The sequence below is a fragment of the Cottoperca gobio genome, chromosome 14, assembly GCF_900634415.1.
Source record: "Cottoperca gobio chromosome 14, fCotGob3.1, whole genome shotgun sequence".
NCBI classification, from domain to species: domain Eukaryota; kingdom Metazoa; phylum Chordata; class Actinopteri; order Perciformes; family Bovichtidae; genus Cottoperca; species Cottoperca gobio.
Window position 1 is genome coordinate 2,441,004 of NC_041368.1, and position 23,735 is coordinate 2,464,738.

Genomic DNA, 23,735 nt, shown 5'->3' on the forward strand with positions numbered 1-23,735 from the left:
GACTAGATACTAGATTATAATATCTTTGTTTTACAATGAATAACCATTTTAAAACAACACTTACCAGGGACTCCAGGCTGCAGTTATTTTTTACTTTTAATTCAGTTTTCCTCCTTTTTGTTTCTTGAAATTAATATTTGACTTTCATTATTTGTTAGTTGGGTGGGTAATCGATTTTTAATGTTGTGATTCAAATGTTTGTTAACCCCTTGGGATTACAAACATGCATACAAAATGAAAACCTTATGGAAAGTGTTTTGTTATTCAATAATAAATAATAATACAAACAACAATACTCTAGAATAACTAATAATAAATCAACCGATGGACAAGTCTTGCAGCATTATGCGTCCACCTGAGGCGAGTCGTGGAGCCAGCAGACAGCCCTTCACACGCTGCTTGTGTCGGAGCTTCTAATATTCGCTGCTGATTGTTACCGAAGCTTCAAAGTCCAAAACATTATTTTCAGGGCAGCTCTAAATGTTTCCATTGGACACCTTTGTAATGAGCCTTTCGCCGCTTGGCTATATTGTGTCTGTGGCTCACGTTGGACTTTTAAGCACTGTGACCAGAAACGTGTGTGCAGTGACAAAGTGTCTAAGATAGTTTGTAGAAGACCAAAAACCTTCCCCCCCTTAAAAGATGTTCATAAAGGACAAACATTTAGTCATTCTTTGGGAATTTGTTTCACAAGAGTGATGGAATAATCTAAGACAAGTAAGTGTCAGTTACGTGTGGAAAAGTCCTCCTGAATCGCCTCCTTAACTCCTGCTAATGCATTAGCAAATGTATTGAACAAGAGCTGAAAGTATTAGTCGACTAATTGATTACTGCATCAAGAAAAAAACAGATTGATGATTAATCCTTTACGTCATTTTTTTTAAAGCAAAAATGCCGATGCCTGTGGTTTTATCTTTTTCTGCTCATCTCCGTTATGTGTCATTGTAAGTTAAACATCTTGGAATTTGGTCGGACAACACAAGGAACTTGTAGATGTGAATTTGGGCACAATTTTGATCCTCGTTTCAGACTAAATGATGAATCCATTAATTGAGAAAACGCCGTGAGATTAATGAATAATACAACACTCATTAGTGGCAGCCCGGTATTTAACTGTAGAAGTCTGAAGAACTCGCCGATGAAGTTCAGTTATTGTTGGAGTAATTGTGCTAACCACTGACATTTACTGTACTGCTTTCAAAATGTCTGCAAATGCATATGAATCAAAAATCCAATAGATAAAAGTAGACCACTTTTATGATAAACTGTATTTAGAAACATTTCCAGGTTCACAATTTGACATTAATGTGGACCTTGTAACGGCCTTGCTGTTTTGTGTCATAACTTACTACACCATGCAGGGTTGCAGTGCTAATGTTTGTTTGCTTGTCTTGTTGACTTTGGTTAGGTTTGGATTTCATGATGAACACGTTTCATGCCCCATTTCTTTTGCTTTTCATGTCAGGTTCCTTTATTCAGAGGTTTTGGAGAGAACAAGCAGCATTGGGTGATGTGCTAATGAATGATTTTACATTTCTCCAGCCTCACCATCCATATTGTTTGCTTCTTGGTTTGCTTATTTGCCTTTATTTCTACATTGGAAACATGGTGCTGAATGTGTGTCAGGGGTATCTAGGCCATGTTTTCTGTTACATTAGCAACACACAGGGAGTTTATCACTCGTGTGTTCTCATATCCATGCACCTGGCTCTACGTGTGGGTCTGGATGCACATGTATCTCTCATGTTGTCATTTTTATAAACTGTTAAAAGACGAGTCATTTGGAGGCCACGGCCTTGGAGAATGTTTGATGTGAGCGGCTGGTCAGGCAGCAGGAGAGTTTTATTGAGAAGACCAGTCATTTTGTGTTGGACTGGGGAAGAAATTAATTGCTCAATCGGCTTTTATTGAACAGGCAGCGCTCCTCCTTGGGGAATCAAATTGAATAATAAATACAAATATAATAAAATATTAACAGTCTCATCGTTGGTCATATCAACAGCACATTTATTCACAAACAGCCAGACTTGTCTGAGAGGCTCTGTGCAACTAGAGCAGCACTGAAATACGTGAAGAGTTTCTAAACAGCAACTGGTTGATCGTGAGTGAAACTGGGTGTGTGTACTTTGATGTCTGAGCTTCCTAAGGGGCATGGGAATATTCTCCACAGGCACGAGGCAGAGATGTTCCACAGGGATATCAGCAGGTTGCTTAATTGAACCTTTCTATTTATGGTAGCAGCCTCACCTCTCTGGATTCAGTGAGCAGCGGAACAGGAAACAAGCGTGGTTTCCCAGGGGGAGCCATGGAAAAAAGGAAGGATTCATTACACAGTGCAGGCATCAGGAAATACCCAGCTCCTCTGTGCCTATTGTATTATTCAGTGATGTAAAACCTGTGGGGTGTATGAGGGCATTACACTAAGATTACTGAGAAACCTCTGCCATCATCAGGAGGACGTCGGTGCAGATTTCCAGATCCCACACAGCTGTGTCCAACCAAGAAGGCACAAACGGGAAACAGAGAAATGAATTTCCTGCCATATGTAGGTCACTGATCACCTGCATGGTTTTAAAGCTAATAATCCACATCTCACACATTTTACACACAGAGAGGCACCAGATAAATAATATGTAGTTGGTTTCATTGGTACGAGAGATGAGGGCAAGACCTGGTGAGGGAAGGATGTGTCAGACAGACTGCAGGAGAGATGGGAAACACTCTCATAACACACACTCAGATCAACCTCAGATACTTTACTGGACAGTCCAGCTGTTTCAAGTTGTTGCCCAGTTAGTTAGGACTGACGCATTACACCGTCCCTTCATTTGTTCATCCACTCTTTACTTCGTGGATGTGGATGATCAGGAAATAATTAGAAATTCAGCACTCGTGCCTGAGAGACTTCTCAGATAACTCGGGCTGCAACTAACAATTATTGTCATCAATCTATAATTCTGCCGATAATTTTTTCGGATAATCAATTGAAGGTCTATAAAATGATGAGAAACAAACTCACAATTTCAAAGCGTCTTCGGTTTTGACCGACCAATAGTCCAAAGCCTTAAGAGAATCATTTTAATATCATAGAATACTGTTACAAATAGCAAATATTCAAATGAGAGGCTGGAATAAGCACATGTTGGCATTTTTGCTTAAAAAATTACTGAAAAGATTAATCGATGATGCATATTACTTATGTTACATTACATTACAGGTCATTCAGCAGACGCTCTTATCCAGAGAGACTTACATCACTGTAAGTCTCTCTGGTACAGGGTACTAAGTACAGGGACAGTCTCCCTGGAGCAGCTCAGGGTTAAGTGCCTTGCTCAGGGGCTCAATGGTGGCAGCCCTGGTATTGAACTCACAACCATCTGGTGTTGTATTTGGAAGGTGTACCACGAGACCATCACCCTTGTTTATGTCATAAAAATTATAAGTTACATAAAAAACAGGTGTGTCGCTTTCTGAAAGAGTGTAGTAGAGGAGGGGAAGTTTATCATTGTAACACTGCACAGCGTCATATAAACTCAGAATTCTGATGCCAACATTGAATGTTTCTCTCCAAACTTAAGAGTCTCTGTTTTCTTTATTTTATTCCAGTCAGAAGTCATGACTGGTTCTTCCTGTGTACTAGCGTGGGTTGTAATGCAGATGGACTTCAGTGCCAGTCTTTTTGAGTGGGGGTTTCATGTGTTTTCCTGGACAGCTGTTTTCCATGGCAGACCTCTCCAGCTTTATGTCTACATCAAGCTCACTTAGGCACCTAATCTGCTCTAATACTCTCCGAATTAAGGAGGAGCACAGGGAAAGGCTAAACTCCATTAGCTCTGTCAGACCAGTAAAACTGCTGCATTTAATGGAAAGTCAAAGTACTAATTTAGTCACCTGGAATAATTTATTGTCAACGCTGAATTCTATTTTAACACGGCCTGTTCTGATATGTTGGACCCTTGGCATGCTTGGCCTACTTAGATTTGTTATTAAGTTACACAGTACATGCTATATATTTGAAACTCAAACCCAGAAGTAAGAACTGACATGCCTCACAGACACACGCTTTTGTACGAAACAGAAAAAAGCGTGTTTCTACAAGTAGATGAATGAAGTTAACAGACAGGTTTTTGTATTTAGGAGCAGATATCTGCATCCTTGTGTAAACATGGATTCTGAAATATGTCTACTGTGTGTGTGTGTATATGTATGTGTGTGTGTATATATATATATATATATATATATATATATATATATATATATATATATATATATATATATATATATAATTACTTATACCTCATAGTGAAGAACAGATAACCCTTCAGTCACTTTTCATCAGAAGATGGTTTGCATTTGTACAAGAATGTAGCAACAGTACAAGGATCTCACAGAAAGTTGGGAGCAGCTTTTATCTCTGCCCGAGCTGTGTGTGCTCTTCTGCATGTAGCACTGTGGAGAGGAAGCTAAATAGGTGACAGGCTTCGACTGCATTTGAAGTGTGATCGTCACATTTCTGAAAAGTGCAGATTCTCAGTCTCTGCTCCTTTTCAATTCTATGTTAACATTCTCAGTTAGAAAACACTACTTTTTTAGGTTGTCAGGAACTTTGTCATTCAGTGCTGTAGAGCTAAACTTATTCCACTTGGGACCAAACTTTGTTGTCTTTGCTGCTGATAAAGGTTCGCTGTTTTACTGTTGAGCTATATTTCTTTACAAGTAGCTTCAAAGCATACTACAATAGTTTTGTGGAAATGGTTTTACAATGTTAAAACCTACACTGCATCTGAACTTCAAGCTTTCCAAGCAACTTCCTGAGATGCTATTGCCTTTTATTGTCAAATCAAAGGCGGCGTGACCTACTGTGGACCTCCATGCTGTCTTACTACTGTCAGCAGCGGCTAAAACAAGCTGTCGTCTTGTCGTGATCTCCAGAAAGACCGTGGGCTAATCAGCTTACCCAGTCTGCTTTGGCAGGTGACCCGAGACACTGCTGTGTATCCAGATGACAGTTGGTGGAGGTCAGGCTATCCCAGGACCATCTCCACCACCTGTATCCAGTCGGCCAACTCAGTAATACAATAAATCAATATGTGTTACACTTATTCATACCCCAGGTCACCTTGGTGTTATAATTCATTTATTTACATGAATAGACCACTGAGCTGTATGAGCGGTCTGTATGTTGCAAGCATGATGAACATAGTACATAGAGTTATAAATCATTTTATAATTAACTATTACTTATTTTTATCATCCAGCTGGGGGGGGGGGGCAGCAAAAGACGTTGCACAAATGGAGATTAGGCATCCCATAGATTTTCAGTGACAGTACAATCTGCACAAGTGACCCTACACCCAAGAGCCAGACCATCATTTTAGGTCTTCAGAAGTGTTGTGAAGCATGTTTCTCAGTTCACATTCATGTGGAAGTGACAAGTTGTTTGTGGACCATAGGCTGTCAGGATGACTCAGCAGAGCCCCCTCCCAAGGCCCTAACCCTCCACCACATACCAACAGAGACCATTAGTCCGACATGGGCAGCAGCATCAGGCTCAGAGAGAAAGAGAGAGACAGAGAGAGACGGAAAGAGAGAGAGAGAGAGAGAGAGAGAGAGAGAGAGAGAGAGATAGATAAGGGCTCGGCAGGCGGTTGAACTACTGGCATGGTGAGCTTGCCCTGGAAAGGGCACATGCCTCCCTGCGCAATTATCCACTATGCATAGAAACAGCACCCCCACCCTTAACGCACGCACACACACACACACACACACACAATGGTTTGACCAACACAACTAAAAATGGAAGATGGACGGTAACAGAAAATGACCAAAGAGTACCAGGATGTCAATGTCATCACACTGATGTGGGATTGGCATTTATCTTCACTTTAATTGTGTTAATGAATTCTAAGATGAGTGAACATGTAACAAACATCCTCAAGGACAGTGTTTAAATAAGTACAGCACATCACTGAATGTCAGCTGGTATTGTGCATATCGCATGAGATCATCACTGTATCATGAAAATTCATGCTCTGGAAAGTATAATGTTGCATTGCCTCTTCTCTCTTTCTGTGCAGGCTACTTCAGCGTGTTAGCAATAGTCCTGAAAACGAACAACGAATCTCCGTGGACCGATGAGTTCGACAGTAAGAGCTAATGAACAAACCCCCCCCTCAAAAACATACCATCATTATTTCACTTGAATTAATTTCCTGTCTTGTCATCCCCTTTTTCTTTATCCTGCAGAAATTGAGTTATCATGTTTGATCGAGTCCATTTCTACAACCAACCCCAGAATTGAATGGAAGAAGATAACAAACGAGGGACCTAGTTATGTGTACTTTGACAAGAAGATCTCAGGTAAAGTATAAACTGCACTAACAAGTGTATTGTATTTCCTACAGTTTTCTACACATTCATTGCTCACATTGTTGAACATGTTTTTCCTCCGACAGGCGACCTGGAGAACAGAGCGCTGATCAGAGAACCTGCCACATTACTAATAACCAATGCCACAAGATCTGACACCGCCAAATATCGCTGTGAGGTCACCGCTGCCGATGACCAGAGGTCCTTCGATGAGATTGTGATTGACCTTGTTGTAAGAGGTACCTGTAGACTTACCTGCATCTTCAGCCTATATTGCATGTAGAGTCAAAGATGAAAATATGATAAAGATTCTTCTAAATGCAGCCATTATAGTGCCCTTAAAGAGAGTCCTTGCTCAGTGATTCACACTTTAGATGCTGTAAGATGAAACCGTGTTGTAGGTCGCACCAACCCTTTGGCATACATATGAGGATGTGTTATGAGCAGACCTGCCCAGCTGCAAAGGCGTGTTCTGGGCTATAAGAGGAATACACTGAAACTGCATCTGCTCTGAATTGCAGCGCTAAAGAAAGAAAGCGCTGCGTGTTTTGGTGCCGTTTTTTGGCACGGCCAAAAATCACGTACCCATCCGGTCCTGTCAGGCTGACATTGGTTTCTTTTAAAGCATCAGTCAATCATAGACCGAGCAGCATCATGAAAGAAGGTGTTTATCACTCTGACCCTCACAGAACATAAAGACTTAGCACACTGACAATGATCATGTACCGTCTCTCCACAGTAAAGCCGGTGGTGCCAAAATGCAGTGTTCCAAAATCAGTGCCTTTTGGGAAGTCAGCTGAGCTGAGCTGTGTGGAGGAGGAGGGCTTCCCCAAGTCTCAGTACCAGTGGTTCAAGAACAGGGAGGAGATTCCTGAGGACCCAAAGACCAGCCTCAAGTTCTTCAACTCGTCATACACGCTCAACGCAGAAACAGGAACTCTGGTTAGTACGTGTGCACATGTGTTTGGACAAGGACAGGCATGAGTGGCAAGGGCGGGGCAGCGGGGATGGTGGCCTGAAGCCCAGGGGTGGGGGCAGATATTTTGGGGAGACAGTTGATGGTGCGAGAGGGCTTGAGCCACGAGGGGAGTCTACTGTCCTCGTTTGCACATTCCTCAGTTCTCGCTCGCTTTCCAGCGCAGCTCGATCTGCTCAGTGGCTCGCCGGGAACACTCTCCTGTCAACCTTCATGCTGGCTTCTAAGATGTCACACACCAAGCAGGGTTTGTCTTTATGTGGAACTCTGTGTGTGTGCTCAGTGCAACAAAGGATTGAAGTTGAATGAGGTTTGGAGGATGTTCTCCTGTACTTATCTCATTTTGACTGTTATTTTTAGAGCGTTCACAGAAACAAAGTTATCACTCCTCTGCTACTCCCATATGAGGAGGCACTGCCCACCGATACATTTAGAAATCTATTATTATTTTCTATTAGATAAGATTACATTATTTTGCCAGGACTACTTTCTTGTTTATCATATTTTTCCATAATCAACATTTTTTATTATTATTAACTTTCAGATACATAATTGTGTATGCACATAAAATAGGATAAATCCTTATAGTGAGGACCGTGAGTGTGAAAGTCATGGCACAGAGCAGCAGGCTGCCTACAGTTGTATGCAGTTCTTTAAAGGCTAATGTAATGTAGCACCACAAGCTTCTCTGATATGTTCCCTTAAAGACTGACAGCACCACAAGAGAGAGGGCTCGTTCTCTACAGCGGGTAAAGTAAAGCTGCACGGGTAAGGATCGTCCTCCCCCACAGGATTGAATGTGATATCAGCAGAGAACTCTTGACTCTGTTCACCCTTTAGACAGCAGGAAGTGTCCGTTTCATTCTGTAATGACCTCTTTTATTTATTGTCAAGAACAATACGCACAATCACTAATATAATTGATCATAATCCAATATGTTGTAAAACATTGACAGTATGAGCATTAGGAGTTTTGCATTAATCACATTTGTGTTTGTGATTTCTCCGATGCAGAAGTTCATCGCAGTCAGAAAAGAAGATGCAGACGAGTACTTCTGCCGAGCGAAGAACGATGCAGGGTACTCTGAGTGTCCACCACAACGGATGGAAGTCTGTAAGTGTGTCATTCATACCATGTTAAGCTGTACTTTGATGACATAGTGAAGCCTGTACTCCACTATGTCGTCCTGACTTTTAAGATCACGTTGACTAAATGTTTGATTTCTACATTCTTCCTTGAACTCCACAGATGATATTGATGTTTTGGGGATTTTAATGGGAGTGCTGGTGGTGGTCATAGTGCTCTTGTGTATAACAGCGGGGATCTGCTGTGCATACAAGCGAGGCTACTTCTCCAGCCAAAAACAGACGGGGAACAAGTAAGACTGCAAGACATCCTCCCATACGCATCATCAGCAGATAAGTCTTCCTCTGTAGCAGCACTAACCTGTCATCCATAAAACCACCATGTGCTTTGTATCTTTTAGTTACAAAGTTCCAGCCAAAGGAGATGGAGTGGACTACGTCAGGACGGAGGATGAGGTTTGTAGATGGCAGTTAGATTTAGATGCCTATAGAGTTTTCTAATGATGCTATGAAAAGAGAATAGAGTTCATTTCAAACCGGGTGAAGGACAGACCAATCAGAGTGGATAGTGAAGGTGGGAAATCAACCTAAAAAGTGTAATATGTGTTCAGCAGTAATGCAAAGTGCATCAGTGGTGGTCAATGGCTTCAAACATGCAGAGCCACCTCGTGCTCCTTGAATGAGCCACACCTGTGTGCCTCCACCACACGGGCCACATGTAGAGAGGATGCAGACGCACAAACACCTTGCATGCACCATTTCCCTCCATATGAAGTGTTGTTTATAAATCACCTCACTCACACCTCAGACCAGTGTACACAAGCTTTCTCGAGCCACCCGTAGCAGATATGACGAGTTGTTTTTGCAGTCTATACAGCAGTAACATGACAAGTAAAGGAGCGTTTATATTGTGTTCTAGTTTCACCATTATTCTATTGGCGGCATCATTTTATTTCCCCGAGTTTGTTCTTTTCAGTGCATCCTTTCTTGTGAGGCACCTTGTTGTCCGTTTGATATGATTCATCTAAACCAAATCATTGATTATCTCTGTTGCCGTTTAATTATAAATACTATATACTCTCCCAAATACAATACAAACGTATGTTAAGTGTAGGGGGAAACTGGAGGAAAAAACATCTGTTTTACTGCTGAAGCACTTTTGCAATGGGCTGAAGTCTTAAATCTCGCTCCTGTGCGGCTCTATGTTCTCTGCAGGGGGATTTCCGACACAAGTCGTCATTTGTGATCTGAAAAGAGAGGGTGATGAGGCGCACTGTGCTGAGTGAAAGACATGACATGTGGGACTGCACTCCACTCTGTCTGATCACGGAGCTGCCACAGTTCATGCTCGGAGCTCTCAGCACGACTGAAATCCAACTACTCAAGTTTGCCAAAGGTGACAAGACTTCACAGGACAACAATATGTCAAACTATTACACATGTAGGGACTGAGATTCATTCGTCAACTGTTATCACCACCAACTGAATTATTTAGCTAAATAATGGAGTTCTTACTTTACAGTTATTGCATGGTTTTAAACACCGAGCGAGGCGGAGAAAATGAAACATTTCTTTGTTCTGCCGGGTAGAGAAGGAGGAGACTCTGTCCTCCAAATTCAGTCAATCATGAAACCTTTCTACTTATGCTTCAAACCTTTTGTCATTTGTATAACATTTCTTTTCTACTGTTGAAATTTGTCAGACTATTTTTGATGGAATATATTTTAAAATGCCTATAGATAAAGGTTTACTTTTTTAAATATTTGTAAAATACTAACATGTGGTGTTTTTTATTTGGTTGTGGATAAAAATATGTAACACTTTAACCACTTTGCATCAAGCTGTAAACATTTACACCTTGCTAACGGAAGAAAGAAAGACAAATGAAAAATGACTTGTATCAGCATATCAAGATGTGGTTCTTGATCGGCGGTCTTACATATTTAATTTCTCCGCTGGGAATGGCCACTTTGTGTTGTTAGAGACTTCCATGTTAATGTTTGTAGATAGTCCTAGTAAGAGGCTTTGAAGAGTGCCAGTCAAATGCTGTGAAACACTGCACACAATCAGTGCTGCATTTTCTTGATTTTAAGTGTCCTTCTATGCTTGCTGTTAATCTTGTATATATTGAATTTACTGTCCAGGATAGAGTTTTGCTGTTATATTTACGTTCAGTATTACACTAAAATAATAATACTAATGATAATAATAATAATAATAATAATAATAATAATAATAATACAGAGTTTGTAAGTTAACCTTCCAGACCCCACACAGCTCAGATGTAATACTAGTGAGTGGCCTGATGCAGAGAGCAGAGCTTTCTGTTACTGTGAGTGACAGTTCAGGACTTTGTCTCCTGCCACTACTGACTGGTCTCAACCTAATGAAGGTACCAAGAAGGTCAACCCTACAGTACATACATACTATTACAGTCAGGTAAAGCACATCCAACACATTACACAGTGTTTGACATGAAGCCTGATTGATCTCGTTTAATCTGTTTACAAACTATTAGTGCTAATTAGAGAGTAGATCGAATCTAACATTTCTAACCTTTAGTTGTGAATAGTTATTGTGAAAGAAAGGTCATCTTAAGTTAGACTGAAGCTAATATTGTACGTATTCCTCTCAGCAAAGCTGACCAACACCTGAGTGTTACAGTGACACACAGCAGGGGTCTGGAGGGTCAACACGATTGTATATAGATATTTGTTCTTTTTTTTTCTTCTCAAGATTATGTAAAGTGATGAAAAATGTCCTATTTGAGGCGATATGAAACTCTTACCATTTGTAAGACTGAGAAAAGGTAACATTTTATCGTATCATTCATAACGCATGAACAAGAGCTTCTCAGCGACAGCATGGCACCTGCAGTCATGATCCACCCTCGTGTCAGGATTCAGAACAAACCGCTCAATGTTTCTAAGTTCTGTCACTTTTGGCTCCTTCTCAACATCTTTTTGAGCTCCAACCAGATAAAACTTCACACTCCTGAAATGTATTCATGTAACTTCCATGCAGCTCACGTGAATCTCTTGTTCAGCTGTTCTAAATGTTTGTGTGGTAAAATGTTAACTGAATATCAGTCATGGTAGAGACGATCTGCCCATCGTTTGCACATAGGAAGAAGAAACACTGCTCTGTCTTTTTCCAAGTTGCATTAAGGAACCAAGAGAAAACGTTTCTGAGTGAACTATTAACCACATGAAGTTCACAAGTGAATCCTGTTACAGGTACATAATACGGTGAGATACACAGATGCATACATTTCCCCTCCTCAGTTGTACAAATGTCATTCCTCTTAAGTGCCTTCTGCCTTTACAGTAGTCCAGTTTCTCTACAGCCATGCTCTTCCACTTGTACATTGCTATGATACTGTCGAAGGCTTCGTGTGTTGCATTCATTTAACCACAAAAACGGCGTTTGAGAGGAATGATGACACCGCAAATTTCCACTTCCCTTTACATACGTATCTGCAAATTTGTAAATAGCTTTTTTCAAAGAATTGAAGGTGTAGACATGTTGAAGTAGAGATAGAATTATATTAGTGCCTAAATATAGTGGGAATTATTTTTGGTAAAGACACATAGCACTATTAGGCTAAAGGAAAAAAGATGGATACCCAAAGCAGGGAGGTTTATATACGGGCTCTGATTTATAACACGTTTAAAAAGGCGCACTGAGGTTTATATTTTTCATTTATATCTCTGACAGCCGGGGGACTTTGATTTTAAACCCCAGCATTGAACAAAATGTTCAAACCAAGAACTGACTCGGTATTTATGAAAGTGCCATTCAGTTGTAATGGAGCTGTAATTATTCAGGCGTCGTGAGCGTTTTATAAAGCAGAGTTCAGTGTCAGCCACAACAGCAAACAGGAATTGATGTGTAGCAGCTACATGTAGGCATTTACCCACAGGCAGCCTGAACAAGTCTGTCTGTAGTCGGGTTGGATGTTGTAAGGCAGCGGTGATAGAGATGATACCTACATGACAGTGAGAGATGCTTTCCCGTGTGTGTGTGTGTGTGTGTGTTAGGGGGAAAGTTAAATCAGGCTAACTCACCATTGTCTTTCAACTGAAGGATGGCAGCGCTCCACTGATCCAGCTGTTAAACTGTTACAGACTGAGGACTGGTACAACATGTAAGAAGACATGAACCAAACTCACATACAGTAGAATGTCCATTTGGGGCCTGCTGGGGTTGTTTTTGTTCCTTTTAGAGCCACTCTATTTGTGATTAATAAAACTCACTTCTAATATTATTGGAGACATTTGTGTTTTTGCTTTTTTCTGGTGTGAGTGAGGAGTGTGCATCTGTGCTGACAATCTTGTCATTTCATAATTTCTCTGCTACTTCCAATCCTCCTCGACTATTCCAGAGTCTCCTGCTGTTCACAGAATCCTATTCGGTAGGAAAGTCCATCAAATATCCCACCGACAGCATCTTCATTGATCTAAAACCGTAATCTATTAGTGGGAGTTAAGCCATTTACGCTTTCTACACTGAAAACAGCTTCTTCCTCTTTGGTAACTGCCAACTGGCAGCAAGTTCTTGGATAAAGCATTATAATCAATAAGCTCAGAGGGGTAATATATTGTAGTTTGCAGAGGAGCCAATGGACACCTTTATTTAATTCATAGAGAAATCTATTAAAGCATGGGTCACCTATTTGGTTCAACGTGGGGATAAAACTTTCTGATGAATCACATCAGATTATTAATGAAGGAAGCGTTGAACATTGCAGGTGTTCAGTTGAGCAGACCGCAGGGTTTTAGAGGCTCACTCATCGTAGCTGCACACTCCTGTGAAAGTTATGCAGCGTGTGTCCTAAGTTATGAGGTCTGGTGTACTTCATTAACTCACACTGCTCATCTGTGGTTAGTTGAATTCAAATGTGCATCATATTCAGGCCTCAAGAATACACGTTAGTTTTTGGTAAGAAACGCTGAATTTAACAAATATATTTTTGCTTACAAGAAAACTTCACAGGGTGCCTTTAATGCTGGAATCGAAATGGCACTGAATTAGTGTCATGCATTTATTTTACCATGAAAACCTATCTTTCTGGATAATTGTTATTTAAGTTCTCTTTTACGAATTGCAGTGTGTGTTTTTTAACAATGGGCACTTAAAGTATTTCTTTGTTATGTCTTTATTGGAGAGGGAATGACCAGGGAGAGAGAATAGGAACAAAGGTCCCTAGCCGGACTTGAACAGGGATGGTGCAATTCATTGTTGGCTACACCCACTTCATGTTTCCTACTCCAGATGTTCTGGGATAGAGTTTCTCTTAGACTTTATTGTTGTCATGTTTGAGAAGCCAGTAAAGCAGCAGATAGACTACATCACATGCGCCTTTTCTGAGTTTGTAGAGAACCTCTGCTACGCAGCAACATCGACTGATTGATCAGTCTAATTCTAAAGTCAATAGACATTACAGATACATTACAGTGCAGCGAACACACACACAGAGCAGAGCTGCACACAGCAGCAGACACCACAGAGAGGACAAAAAGAGACGGGAGAAGATTGTACTTGACAGAAGGATGTACCCTATTTAGAAAATACCACAGCATGATGTGATGACCTGACACATTGACAACATATTAGTCTGTTTCAGAGCGAGCTACAGCTGCACCTACTGCTCCCAGCCGTACAGGCACAAATGGCCACAGCTACGAGGGCTCTGCTTGTTAAAAGTTTAAGTCGTTTGAGTTGTAGAATTTCACCATATGACACTCAGATGCTCCAGCAGGCTGTTGAGGGACAATTTTAGATTTTGCGTACTGTCTCAAAAGTGAGTCATTTTTATGAAAATAAAACATTGCTACGACTCGGTTAATACAAAATAAAAGCCTCAGGGGAGTCATTTAACTGTTGTCAAGTTTGATCATAAAATGATTTACAGGAGGATCATTGTAATCATATTTCATAAGTCACCAGAAATACCAGTCAGTTAAAGGAGCATTATTTTAAGCTAAAGTGACACACACACCCTCTACACAATAACTGTTTCATATGTCATATTGTGGTAGATGTGTCAGTGGTGTAACTGAGGTGGCTGAATGGTGTTTACTTCTTTGACTAATGTGTCAGTTTATAGGCATATTTAGCTGACATTTGCTTTTTATTAAACATGTGGTGTTGACCAGTCAGTGTTGCCAGTAGAAACCGTTTTAAAGTTGCAGAAGCGTTTCCTTCTTGCCCTCCTATATACCAAGAATTTAAATACAATTAATAAACACACACAAAAAAACAGACAATATACAGTGCCCCTAATATGGGGGAGGATTTATTTTGGCATGTTAAAATACTGAATGAGGGATGCACATATGAGGGATGCACCCGGGTTGTGACTGCCCTCTAGTGCTGCAGCACTGCCGTCACACAACTGTTTCTGTTTTCACTCTCAATACTCATTGGAGTAAACACTTGTGAAAGTGAATGCAAGGGAAACAATAATAACTTGACAGTAAATGTTAATATTGATATGCAGATTACTGTTATTGTTACTGGGACAATTCCAGATACCAAAATGAGTTTCATGTATCACTGCATCAAAAGTGTGCACTCCTGACCTCTTGTGCTTAGAACTAGTACAACAGTAGTCAGTATATTGAGATGAAAATAGGAAATAAAATAAAATATCTTGGAAATGTGATAATGTTGTGAAATGTTTCAACATATACTTAAGTTATACACAGTAACAAAGGTTTCATATGAATATCACAAAAAGACCTTCCTGGTCTATTTACCCTGCAATTGTTTCATTATGAGGAGTTTGCTTTTGATTTATTTACAACATTCTGCAGTAATACATAAAACAACAACATATCAAACTTGTCAGGTATAAGTCCTGTCCCTGGTATTTCCAAAGTCCCCCAAACTTTCAAGATGGAGATGGGCAAGGAACAGCTGACATCATAGAACATAAGATCTAAATAACCAGAATAATTCATCATTAGACCACATTAGATTTAAATAAAAGACAACTGTTGTGAAACATATTCAAGAGGCAATCTATGAAGTCAAAGGCAGATTGAAAAAATATATTAAAATCTCCAAATGCTTTAAGGAATACTATGTAGCAGTCATTGTTTAGCCTTTGCTGTCAAGGCACACTGATTTGTTTCTTCCTTTATTAAAGCAGGTAGTTATTTGTACACGTCTCAGACCTAATATATAAAGAATTAAGTTTGCTGCTCTGTGTTATGACTTTGGACTTTCCCCACTTTCTTAAAATATATGTAAAAGTAGTGGTGAACCTTTCCATATAAAATCCTATGAACAGCATGTAGTTGATATGGCAAATGCTAGATTCCCCACAAGAAGCCAGTCAAGTTGTGAATAAAACGTGTGTAAGGGCACAGTACCAACTAGGCCTAAGCGTAGTCAACATTGGATCAAGGAGGAAGCTAATGGTGTATGTTTATGTTTTTCAGCAGTGTGTGACTGCAGCAGTGGTTGCATGGAGAAGGCACTTTGACTAACTACACTATAACTGTTTTTCTTTTTGACAAAGGGACTTCTTTACTAGGAAACTTTTGACCTCCAAATGTACTGAACTTCTCATAACTCACATTAAAACCATATTCTGTGATGTGGGGGGGGGTCACAGGTAGACATTGCACAATTATAAGGGGACGCAAGCCAAAAAGGTCGGTAACCACAAGATGCGAAATAAAGTAATGGGTAAACCCTTGTCCACATGACCAGATAGTGGGGAGGGCCTGAAAGGCTTTACTCCGGGCAGCAAAAGCTCTCCGAGCCCGAGTTTCTTCCGCCTGTTGATACTGCGCCAAAGAAGTGCAGACTTAGTGAGAAAACATCCCAGCATCTAAAAAAGCCACATTCAACCATATACTGTTGTTTTAGTGCAGCTTTGCAAGTGTTGTTTATATCAAAGTGAAAAAAAGAGAGAGAAAAACTCGTTTGATAAATACAGTTTTGCTTCACGTGACTATCCACGCATGCGCACTTGAACGGTTGTAACTCGAAATATTCAATAATCTGGTCCTGTGCGCTGCTTTAGAGAACCAGGACGATCCAGTGACAGCCTGACTCATAAGCAGCGATGAGCTTCTTTGGTTTTGGTCAAAGTGCGGACATCGATATAGTTCTGAATGACGCCGAAACGAGGAAGAAAGCGGAGCATAAAAGCGAAGACGGCAGGAAGGACAAATATTTTCTCTTCTACGATGGGGAAACTGTGTCGGGGAAAGTCAATGTTACGCTCAAGTACCCGGGAAAGAGGCTGGAGCACAACGGCATCAAGATTGAGTTTATCGGCCAGATAGGTGAGCGGCTGCAGGCCTGCGTTTCACACTGCTGAGAGAAGTAGCCAAAGTACCAGAGGAGACGTGAGAGAGCTAGCTACAGGCGCTGACTGCACTACGAAACCCTCACACGGTGTAACCTTAGTTCATTGTTGAATGAGTAACTAGTGAACCACTTAAACGCCACACTGGCCCACTGTGTCGTAACAAGTGTCAGTTTGAAGTGTCAGGTCTCGTGACAGATGTTGGCGCAAGCTAACGTCAGCTGACACATCAGCCATTGGCTAGCTGTCTCATTGACCTTTGACCCTTGTTTTTTTAAAACGCTGAGCTGTTCTGTCAGATTACAACTGTGACTTTCATACTAAGAAGTAACTCGTCTACTGATAAAAGTCCAGGGCTGACGTTACACTTAAGAGGGTTGTAAATAAATTGCTGTTGTGCTATTAGTAAACTGATGTTGAACCCTGAACATGATACAAACCAAATAACAAACCAAATTGGAACTGAAGTCAGCAGTGGGAGAAGTAAATGTATTTAATTATTGTTCTTAATACTTGATACTTCTACTCCTCTACCATTCAGATAATAATTGTTGACTTTTTACTCCAGTACCTTAATCTGACAGGTTTGAGTTACTTTGCAAATTAAGATTTTACAAAACGTATTATGATCTTATAAAATGTAGTTTGTTACAGATCAAACTGCCCAGAAGTATATTGAGTAGTTAAAATCAGCTCCACCTTGACCAGCTGCAACAATACAATGCTTTTTACAGCATGTCATAATGCATCAGTGATAATAACCCCATAATAATATATACAAAATGTAACATTGACAGATGATGTACTATTGAGCTGCTTCATGAGTACTATTTCTTAATAATATGTCTGTAGTCTTATGTAAGCTTTTTAATGCAGGACTTACACTGATAATTAAAATGAATAAATACATCAGATAAATTAAGCGCTTAATAAATAGTAACATTATTGTGCATGATCCTAAAAAAATGTAATTAGATTTAAAACCACACACCCTGATTGTGTGTCAGGACTCTATCAAATACAATAAGGACGCAGTCCTTAAAGAATTAGGTTGGTGGTGAACTTTTAGTTGTGTTAAAGTAAAACAGAAAAGAAAATAGTTTGAAATCTGCAACAAATTGCACAAAGGTTGCACTGTGTAACGCCGGCCTAAGGGCCCAGTTGATTAAAAAGTAGTCCCTCATTCAGTCTAGCTACAGCTCATTTACATCTGTTCAAAAGTACATGCTGTTCTATTTGTATTTCTTTTGTCATTTATTAAAACGCTGTCTGCCTGGTTAAGATGAGTTTACAGCAACAGTAGGGAGTTCCTCTTACTTTGACCTTTCCAGACCCTCGGAGCATAAATGGATCTTGACATTTTTCATCACTACTGCACTCCTCCCTTCCCCTTTTCTGTTCACTACCATTTGTCTCCAAATGTAGAAAAAGCAGAAGTACTTTGGATCAGGGGTAAAAGGGCAGCCCTAAAGCTGGCCTTTGTAAACAAGAAACTGAGGTAGTTGATATAATGGACACAAAGGATCACATCAAATAGTTTAGAGTTGCAGTAGATGAACTATGATGGCCCAGGCATTACTTCATTAGAGTAGTACTTCAGGTAAAACTGTTAAGACAGATCTGACTTCAACAATAGTCAAGATTATAATTAGTTTTCTTCTGTTGTTAGATCAAAATGACTGTTTTCAGCTGTAACAATTGAAGGAAAATCTTGTGAAACTATATGAGAATGTATAAAACTGCTCCACCGTAGCTGTCTGTGCTGTTCATGTGTCTTTTCCAGAGCTGTACTATGACAGAGGAAACCACCATGAGTTTGTGTCTCTTGTGAAAGACTTGGCTCGGCCAGGGGAGCTCACACAGTCACAGACATTTGATTTTGAGTTCACACATGTGGAGAAACCCTACGAGTCTTACACGGGTCAGAACGTCAAATTACGGTAAGCTTTGCTGCGGGCACTGTGCGGAGGGTGCATGAATTATTTGCAATGTATATGTAGAAATGTCTCGCATGCACCAAACTATTTACATAATAGTTTATAGCAACAGTCATGTTCGCAGGAAAAGGATTTTCCACTAACTCTAATCTTAATTAAATCTTAAATCTCCTCAATTATTGGTTTTGATGTATGTTTACAATAATCTCATGGCATTTTCCAACGCATTAAGGAAGGAAACAGCAGCAGATGTGTCCTTATTGCTTGTTTTAGCATTTGTGGATGTGAAGTCAAGTCAATTTTATTTAGATATCCCAATATCACAAACGATTATTAAAGTGTATCATATAAGTGATGAATACTTGTCCTCATGGTATCTCTACGCATGTTAACGTCCTCATGTTATTGTGAGCATGTTAACTGTATACATTGTGACTTAAAAGCTAACGTTAGCATGTTAAAGGAATAGTTTGACACTTTGGGAAATGCACTTATTAGTTTTTTTTGCCGACTTCAAGTTAGATGAGAAGATTAACACCACTCGTATTTGTAATGTGGAGTCACTTTAGTTTGTGTTAGTTGTGTATTGAGCAGCACAGCCTTACAGGGCCTCTCAATGGTAATAGTGTTACAGTCTTGTTTCATCGCCATGTGATTATTATAATTTTTTCTTCCAGCTACTTTCTGAGGGCGACAGTAAGCCGGAGACTGAATGACGTCAGCAAAGAGCTGGACATCGTGGTACACACACTCAGCTCCTACCCTGAGCTCAACTCCTCCATCAAGATGGAAGTGGGGATCGAGGACTGTCTACACATAGAGTTTGAGTACAATAAATCCAAGTATGATTTTATTTGTACAATAATCCACTAAAATAACTCTTTTGGATCAGAATGTACCTGTTCTTTCAGAAAAGCAAGAGAGAGTGTGACAGTTGATACCGTTTGCTTGCAGGTATCACCTTAAAGATGTGATTGTAGGGAAGATTTACTTTCTGCTGGTGAGGATTAAGATCAAACATATGGAGATTGACATCATCAAGCGGGAGACAACTGGCACAGGGCCAAATGTCTACCATGAGAACGACACCATAGCAAAGTATGAAATCATGGATGGTGCACCAGTCAGAGGTAATGATGAGGCTTTTACTGTCTTCAAGAAGTGTGTTTCTGTTGTGCGTCCATTTGTCACACTGCTTCTGACTTGTTGTGCTGCAGGAGAGTCCATCCCCATCCGGCTGTTTCTAGCAGGCTATGAGATGACGCCAAGCATGAGGGACATTAACAAGAAGTTCTCTGTGCGGTACTACCTCAACCTGGTCCTCATAGATGAGGAGGAAAGACGCTATTTCAAACAGCAGGTACACCTACAGCACTACAAGTTATTTTAGCTTCGGCTGTTGACTGACATAAGGACCGTCAGCTGTTGGTGTTTCTTTTAGTTCTCCTGATGCTCAGATTGATATATTGAGTTTTATTTGGTGCTTAGTCACACTGACTATTCATTTTTACTCACTCAACTTTAAACTTCAGCGTGCACATAGACATACCTGAACATTAAAGGGGCATTCTACTGATTTACACATGAAGTTCAGTTTACTCGTTATGAGAAAACAAAGCAGTTGTGTAACGTCTCCTGCGGCCCCTGATGATGTCACCAGGGTTACAGCTTATTGGTTTGAGCTGGAGACCGTGTTGGGTTTGAAAGAAATGGACATTTAGGAGGCAGGAGGGATCTAATGAAAGACACTATTGCATTATGGGAAATGTAGGATCTGGCAAGATTAAAATCTGTCGGCTGCTTCAAGTTTGACAGTTCTGTTTTTTCGATCCACCACCTATTAACCTTTTAAAGTAGCAGGGGAGAAGTTTAGTGCCCTAAACCATGTTGTATATTGTGTTGTATGGTTGCAGGAGATCACCCTGTGGAGGAAAGGGGACATCGTGAGGAAGAGTATGTCTCACCAAGCGATCATCGCCTCCCAGCGCTTTGAAGGCTCCTCCAATCCAGAGAAGTCCCAGACCCAGAGCAATGAAGAGGACGACAGCTAAAGCCCAGCATGCACCTCACCCTCGCGTAGTGAGTGTCTGAGCGAACACAGTGCAGAAATTGTCAGCAAATTCTGAATGTGAATATTATTTGTTTGCATTAAGATGGAATGCGCTGCAAATCTTTTCAGGATGTATGTGTGTGTGTGTGTGAGAGGCTTTGAAATATGGCTGTGTGTGTCAATGGAACAAACAGTCTGACTCAGACGGCAGATGTAAGTAATTGTTTGTTTTAACCACCTTGAAGTACCCGCTGGGTGGAGTTTAGCCTATTAAGACTGATTAGACTGTGTCAGCTAATTTCTCTGTCACAAAGCACCGACAAAATTGACTATTAAGTGCTTAATTAAAATGTTATGGCATTTATTGTACAGTTGAGTGGAGCAAACTTCACTCATTACATGCACTAAAATATGATTAGCAATGTTGTTCGATCAATATCTTGAATTCACGTGTGTACGAATGTACAGCCTGAGAAACACAGCAGGTGTATTTGTCACAGACACTGTAGTGATACAGTAGGTTTCAACAATAGATCTTACAGCACCTTTCTGTATGTCCCCCCTAAAGGAATGTGACATTCTGACAATAATAATTACACAGGAAATACATGTACACGACTTTAAACACCCTCTAAGTTAAAGGAAATACATGTTCAACTATTTTCATACATTCCAAGGCTCTCATCAGAAATAAGCATGACTGTAGAAGATCTATTTAACAATTTCATTTTTAACCAGCATTTTGCGTGTTTGCATCAGTTGTTTGTGTGGCGCTGTCACGTGCAGTCATGTGCTGCCACTGCTGCGAAAACAAACGTGGCATCTGTGAGTGCTGTGGGAGTTTTCTTGCGTCATTGTAACCGTCTCTTATAGTTTGAAGCCCTGCCTTCTTATTTGCACTATGATCTCATTCTGCTTTATTCTGCTCTCAGTGCTGTTTAGAAACTGGACTCATGCTCGTGTTCAGGAGTGAAACTCGGATCACTTCAAACCTAATATGGACAGTATTACACCTGTGTTTAGTGACAAAGTCCTGCGTGTCAACAGGTTGCGGGGACTGACTCTGTGGTTAGTTAGCTTTGTGCCTAAAGGTTTACTGCAAAGATGTTTCAGTGCATTACTGCATTACGAGAACAGTTGCCACAGTGTAGTGCTCATCACATCCCTTTATTACCTACAGTCACTTGGCATAAAACATGGGTTTTGTGCCAAGAAGGTTTCAAATAATGCTATTGTAAAAAAACAAATGAATGTAAAATAAATACACCTGTCATATTGAGCACTTAAATTAAACTTCAGAAACTTTTTCTGAATAAGCATGACCAGGTTTTTTGTTGCTTCTGGTGGAATAGATAACTGAGTTCCTGTGCCATTACTCCGTTTTTATTTTGTTTCCTTTTCTAAAATATATTTTCTCCATCCTGAAAAAGAGCACATCCGTGAGTACTTCAGCCTTTACTTCACTTTACCCTGGCCTGCAACTTTGCTTGACAAGCGTATGCTGTGCAACTTGGCAAAATCTATCACTGTGTATCATATTAAAGTTTTACACAATTTTATATTTCATACTTACTGTCAGTACGGTGAATTTTTAGTATGCTGTTGTGTTAAATCAACATGTTCAGGTAACTGTTAAAATCCAGGATACACCTGCCCAACATGTGGACATGAGCCAACAAGACACTTTTATTTCCACACTGTATCTTGATCTTTGGTGACAGTTTTCTTCTGGGACATTCTTCATTCAGTGTGTTGATGGTGGCAGAAATCACTGTAAGCATCTCTATGCACTTAATTTACATAAAGAGATTGCACCAACATGATATTGGTGAGGAGGGGAGTTGACTTTAAAAAAAAAAAAAAAAGACTGTCCAGGGTTATTAATATTTGTTGCATATAACTCTCCCCTGCTAGTTTCTCAACTCGATCCTGATTTCAAGCTCAATATGTTAACGGCTCAATCATCAAATCGCACCTTCGGAGTGGGAGCAGATTTGGTAATTGCCAGATTTATGGTAAACGTATCAAATAGTGCTTTCTGTTTACCGAGCATTCCAGCTGCTCTCTAATCATTTTATAGCTCTTGGATCAAACATTGTTATTACCGCTGGAGTTTGCGCTGTAGTAATGGGTTCAGGTTGGGTTGTCCAGAACATGCATGATATTATAGGTTAACTCTATATGACACTGTACATTTAACATTTCTGTAGTTCTTCTAAAGTGCAGAGCAAAGGGAACACACTGTAAAGGGATGCTTACAGAGGCAATGGACGGGGCGCACTGACTCAAAGACAGAAAAGAAAAGAAAGACCTCGATACAGAGACCTGATTGTTGTCCTCTCATGGCAAAACCATACGATCACCATTGTGATCCATGAAGCACACAGAAGTCCAGTTTGTGACCAAACTAACTGATGTAACTATCAAGATTGTTTCACAACTTCACAAGAAGAAGATGAAGTAAAACATGGAAACATTCTAATAATCCTCTTCTTACCGTTTCTAAGTTGTAGAGTGTATTCTGCATTATTTGCTGCCTAACTCCTTTATTTTGGAAGTTGCCTCCATTGATACAATGACACTTCACTGAAATCTGTTTTAGAAAAAAGTACCATTTAAACAAACGAACAAAAGAAACCATCTTTGGTGTGTCTTGGTTTAGTGTGGCTGTGATGCCAGTACTGGTGCAGACACACAGTAGCTGAACTAACCCCGTTTGTGATAGAGAGTAAATCGAGATTGAAATAGAAAAGAATTATGAAATGTACAGTGTAAATGCACAATGTAAATGCAATCCTCCTGCTCTTTGGTTTATTTTCTTCATATTGTATCTCCCTGACTATAAATGTTTATCATTTGATCATTTTATATTACTGTTTTACTTTGAATTAAATGGGAGTAACTGAAACTCTTCTCTTTTCTTTCTGCGACTGTTGAAACTTGTATTCCTGATTAACACGTCTATTGTTCGGGCACTTCTTTCCTAAAACC

The 23,735-nt window shown here is 40.1% G+C and overlaps 2 protein-coding genes across 4 annotated transcripts in view; both read left to right on the forward strand.

The window, feature by feature from the left end:
- The window catches only part of jam3b (junctional adhesion molecule 3b), a 33,459-nt gene extending 20,756 nt beyond the window's left edge, over nt 1–12,703 (forward strand). Inside the window, exons 2-9 of the mRNA XM_029448677.1 lie at nt 6,078–6,146; nt 6,247–6,360; nt 6,456–6,608; nt 7,109–7,311; nt 8,360–8,459; nt 8,595–8,724; nt 8,833–8,887; nt 9,647–12,703. Coding sequence (XP_029304537.1) covers nt 6,078–6,146; nt 6,247–6,360; nt 6,456–6,608; nt 7,109–7,311; nt 8,360–8,459; nt 8,595–8,724; nt 8,833–8,887; nt 9,647–9,682 — 860 coding nt within the window. The 3' untranslated portion in view covers nt 9,683–12,703. The remainder of the gene's footprint in view (nt 1–6,077; nt 6,147–6,246; nt 6,361–6,455; nt 6,609–7,108; nt 7,312–8,359; nt 8,460–8,594; nt 8,725–8,832; nt 8,888–9,646) is intronic.
- Nucleotides 12,704–16,324: 3,621 nt separating this feature from the next.
- vps26bl (vacuolar protein sorting 26 homolog B, like) lies at nt 16,325–23,652 on the forward strand. Of its 3 annotated transcripts, XM_029448299.1 has the most exons (8): nt 16,325–16,734; nt 18,541–18,697; nt 19,372–19,536; nt 19,649–19,824; nt 19,912–20,054; nt 20,608–20,773; nt 22,175–22,183; nt 22,955–23,652. In XM_029448299.1, the coding sequence occupies exons 1-6, from the start codon at nt 16,512–16,514 to the stop codon at nt 20,743–20,745; spliced, it is 1,002 nt and encodes a 333-aa protein (XP_029304159.1). In that variant the 5' UTR covers nt 16,325–16,511; the 3' UTR covers nt 20,746–20,773; nt 22,175–22,183; nt 22,955–23,652. The 3 variants fall into 3 exon arrangements, with proteins under 3 accessions (XP_029304159.1, XP_029304158.1, XP_029304161.1); XM_029448298.1 differs by having other exon boundaries at nt 22,175–23,652; XM_029448301.1 differs by lacking the exon at nt 22,175–22,183.
- The last annotated feature ends 83 nt before the right edge of the window (nt 23,653–23,735 follow it).

Coding starts and splice junctions, on each gene's coding strand:
- vps26bl (XM_029448298.1), top strand. CDS start 16,512: ATGAGCTTCTTTGGTTTTGGTCAAAGTGCGGACATCGATATAGTTCTG. Junction 16,735..18,540: donor TGAGTTTATCGGCCAGATAG/GTGAGCGGCTGC, acceptor TGTCTTTTCCAG/AGCTGTACTATGACAGAGGA. Junction 19,537..19,648: donor TTTGAGTACAATAAATCCAA/GTATGATTTTAT, acceptor GTTTGCTTGCAG/GTATCACCTTAAAGATGTGA.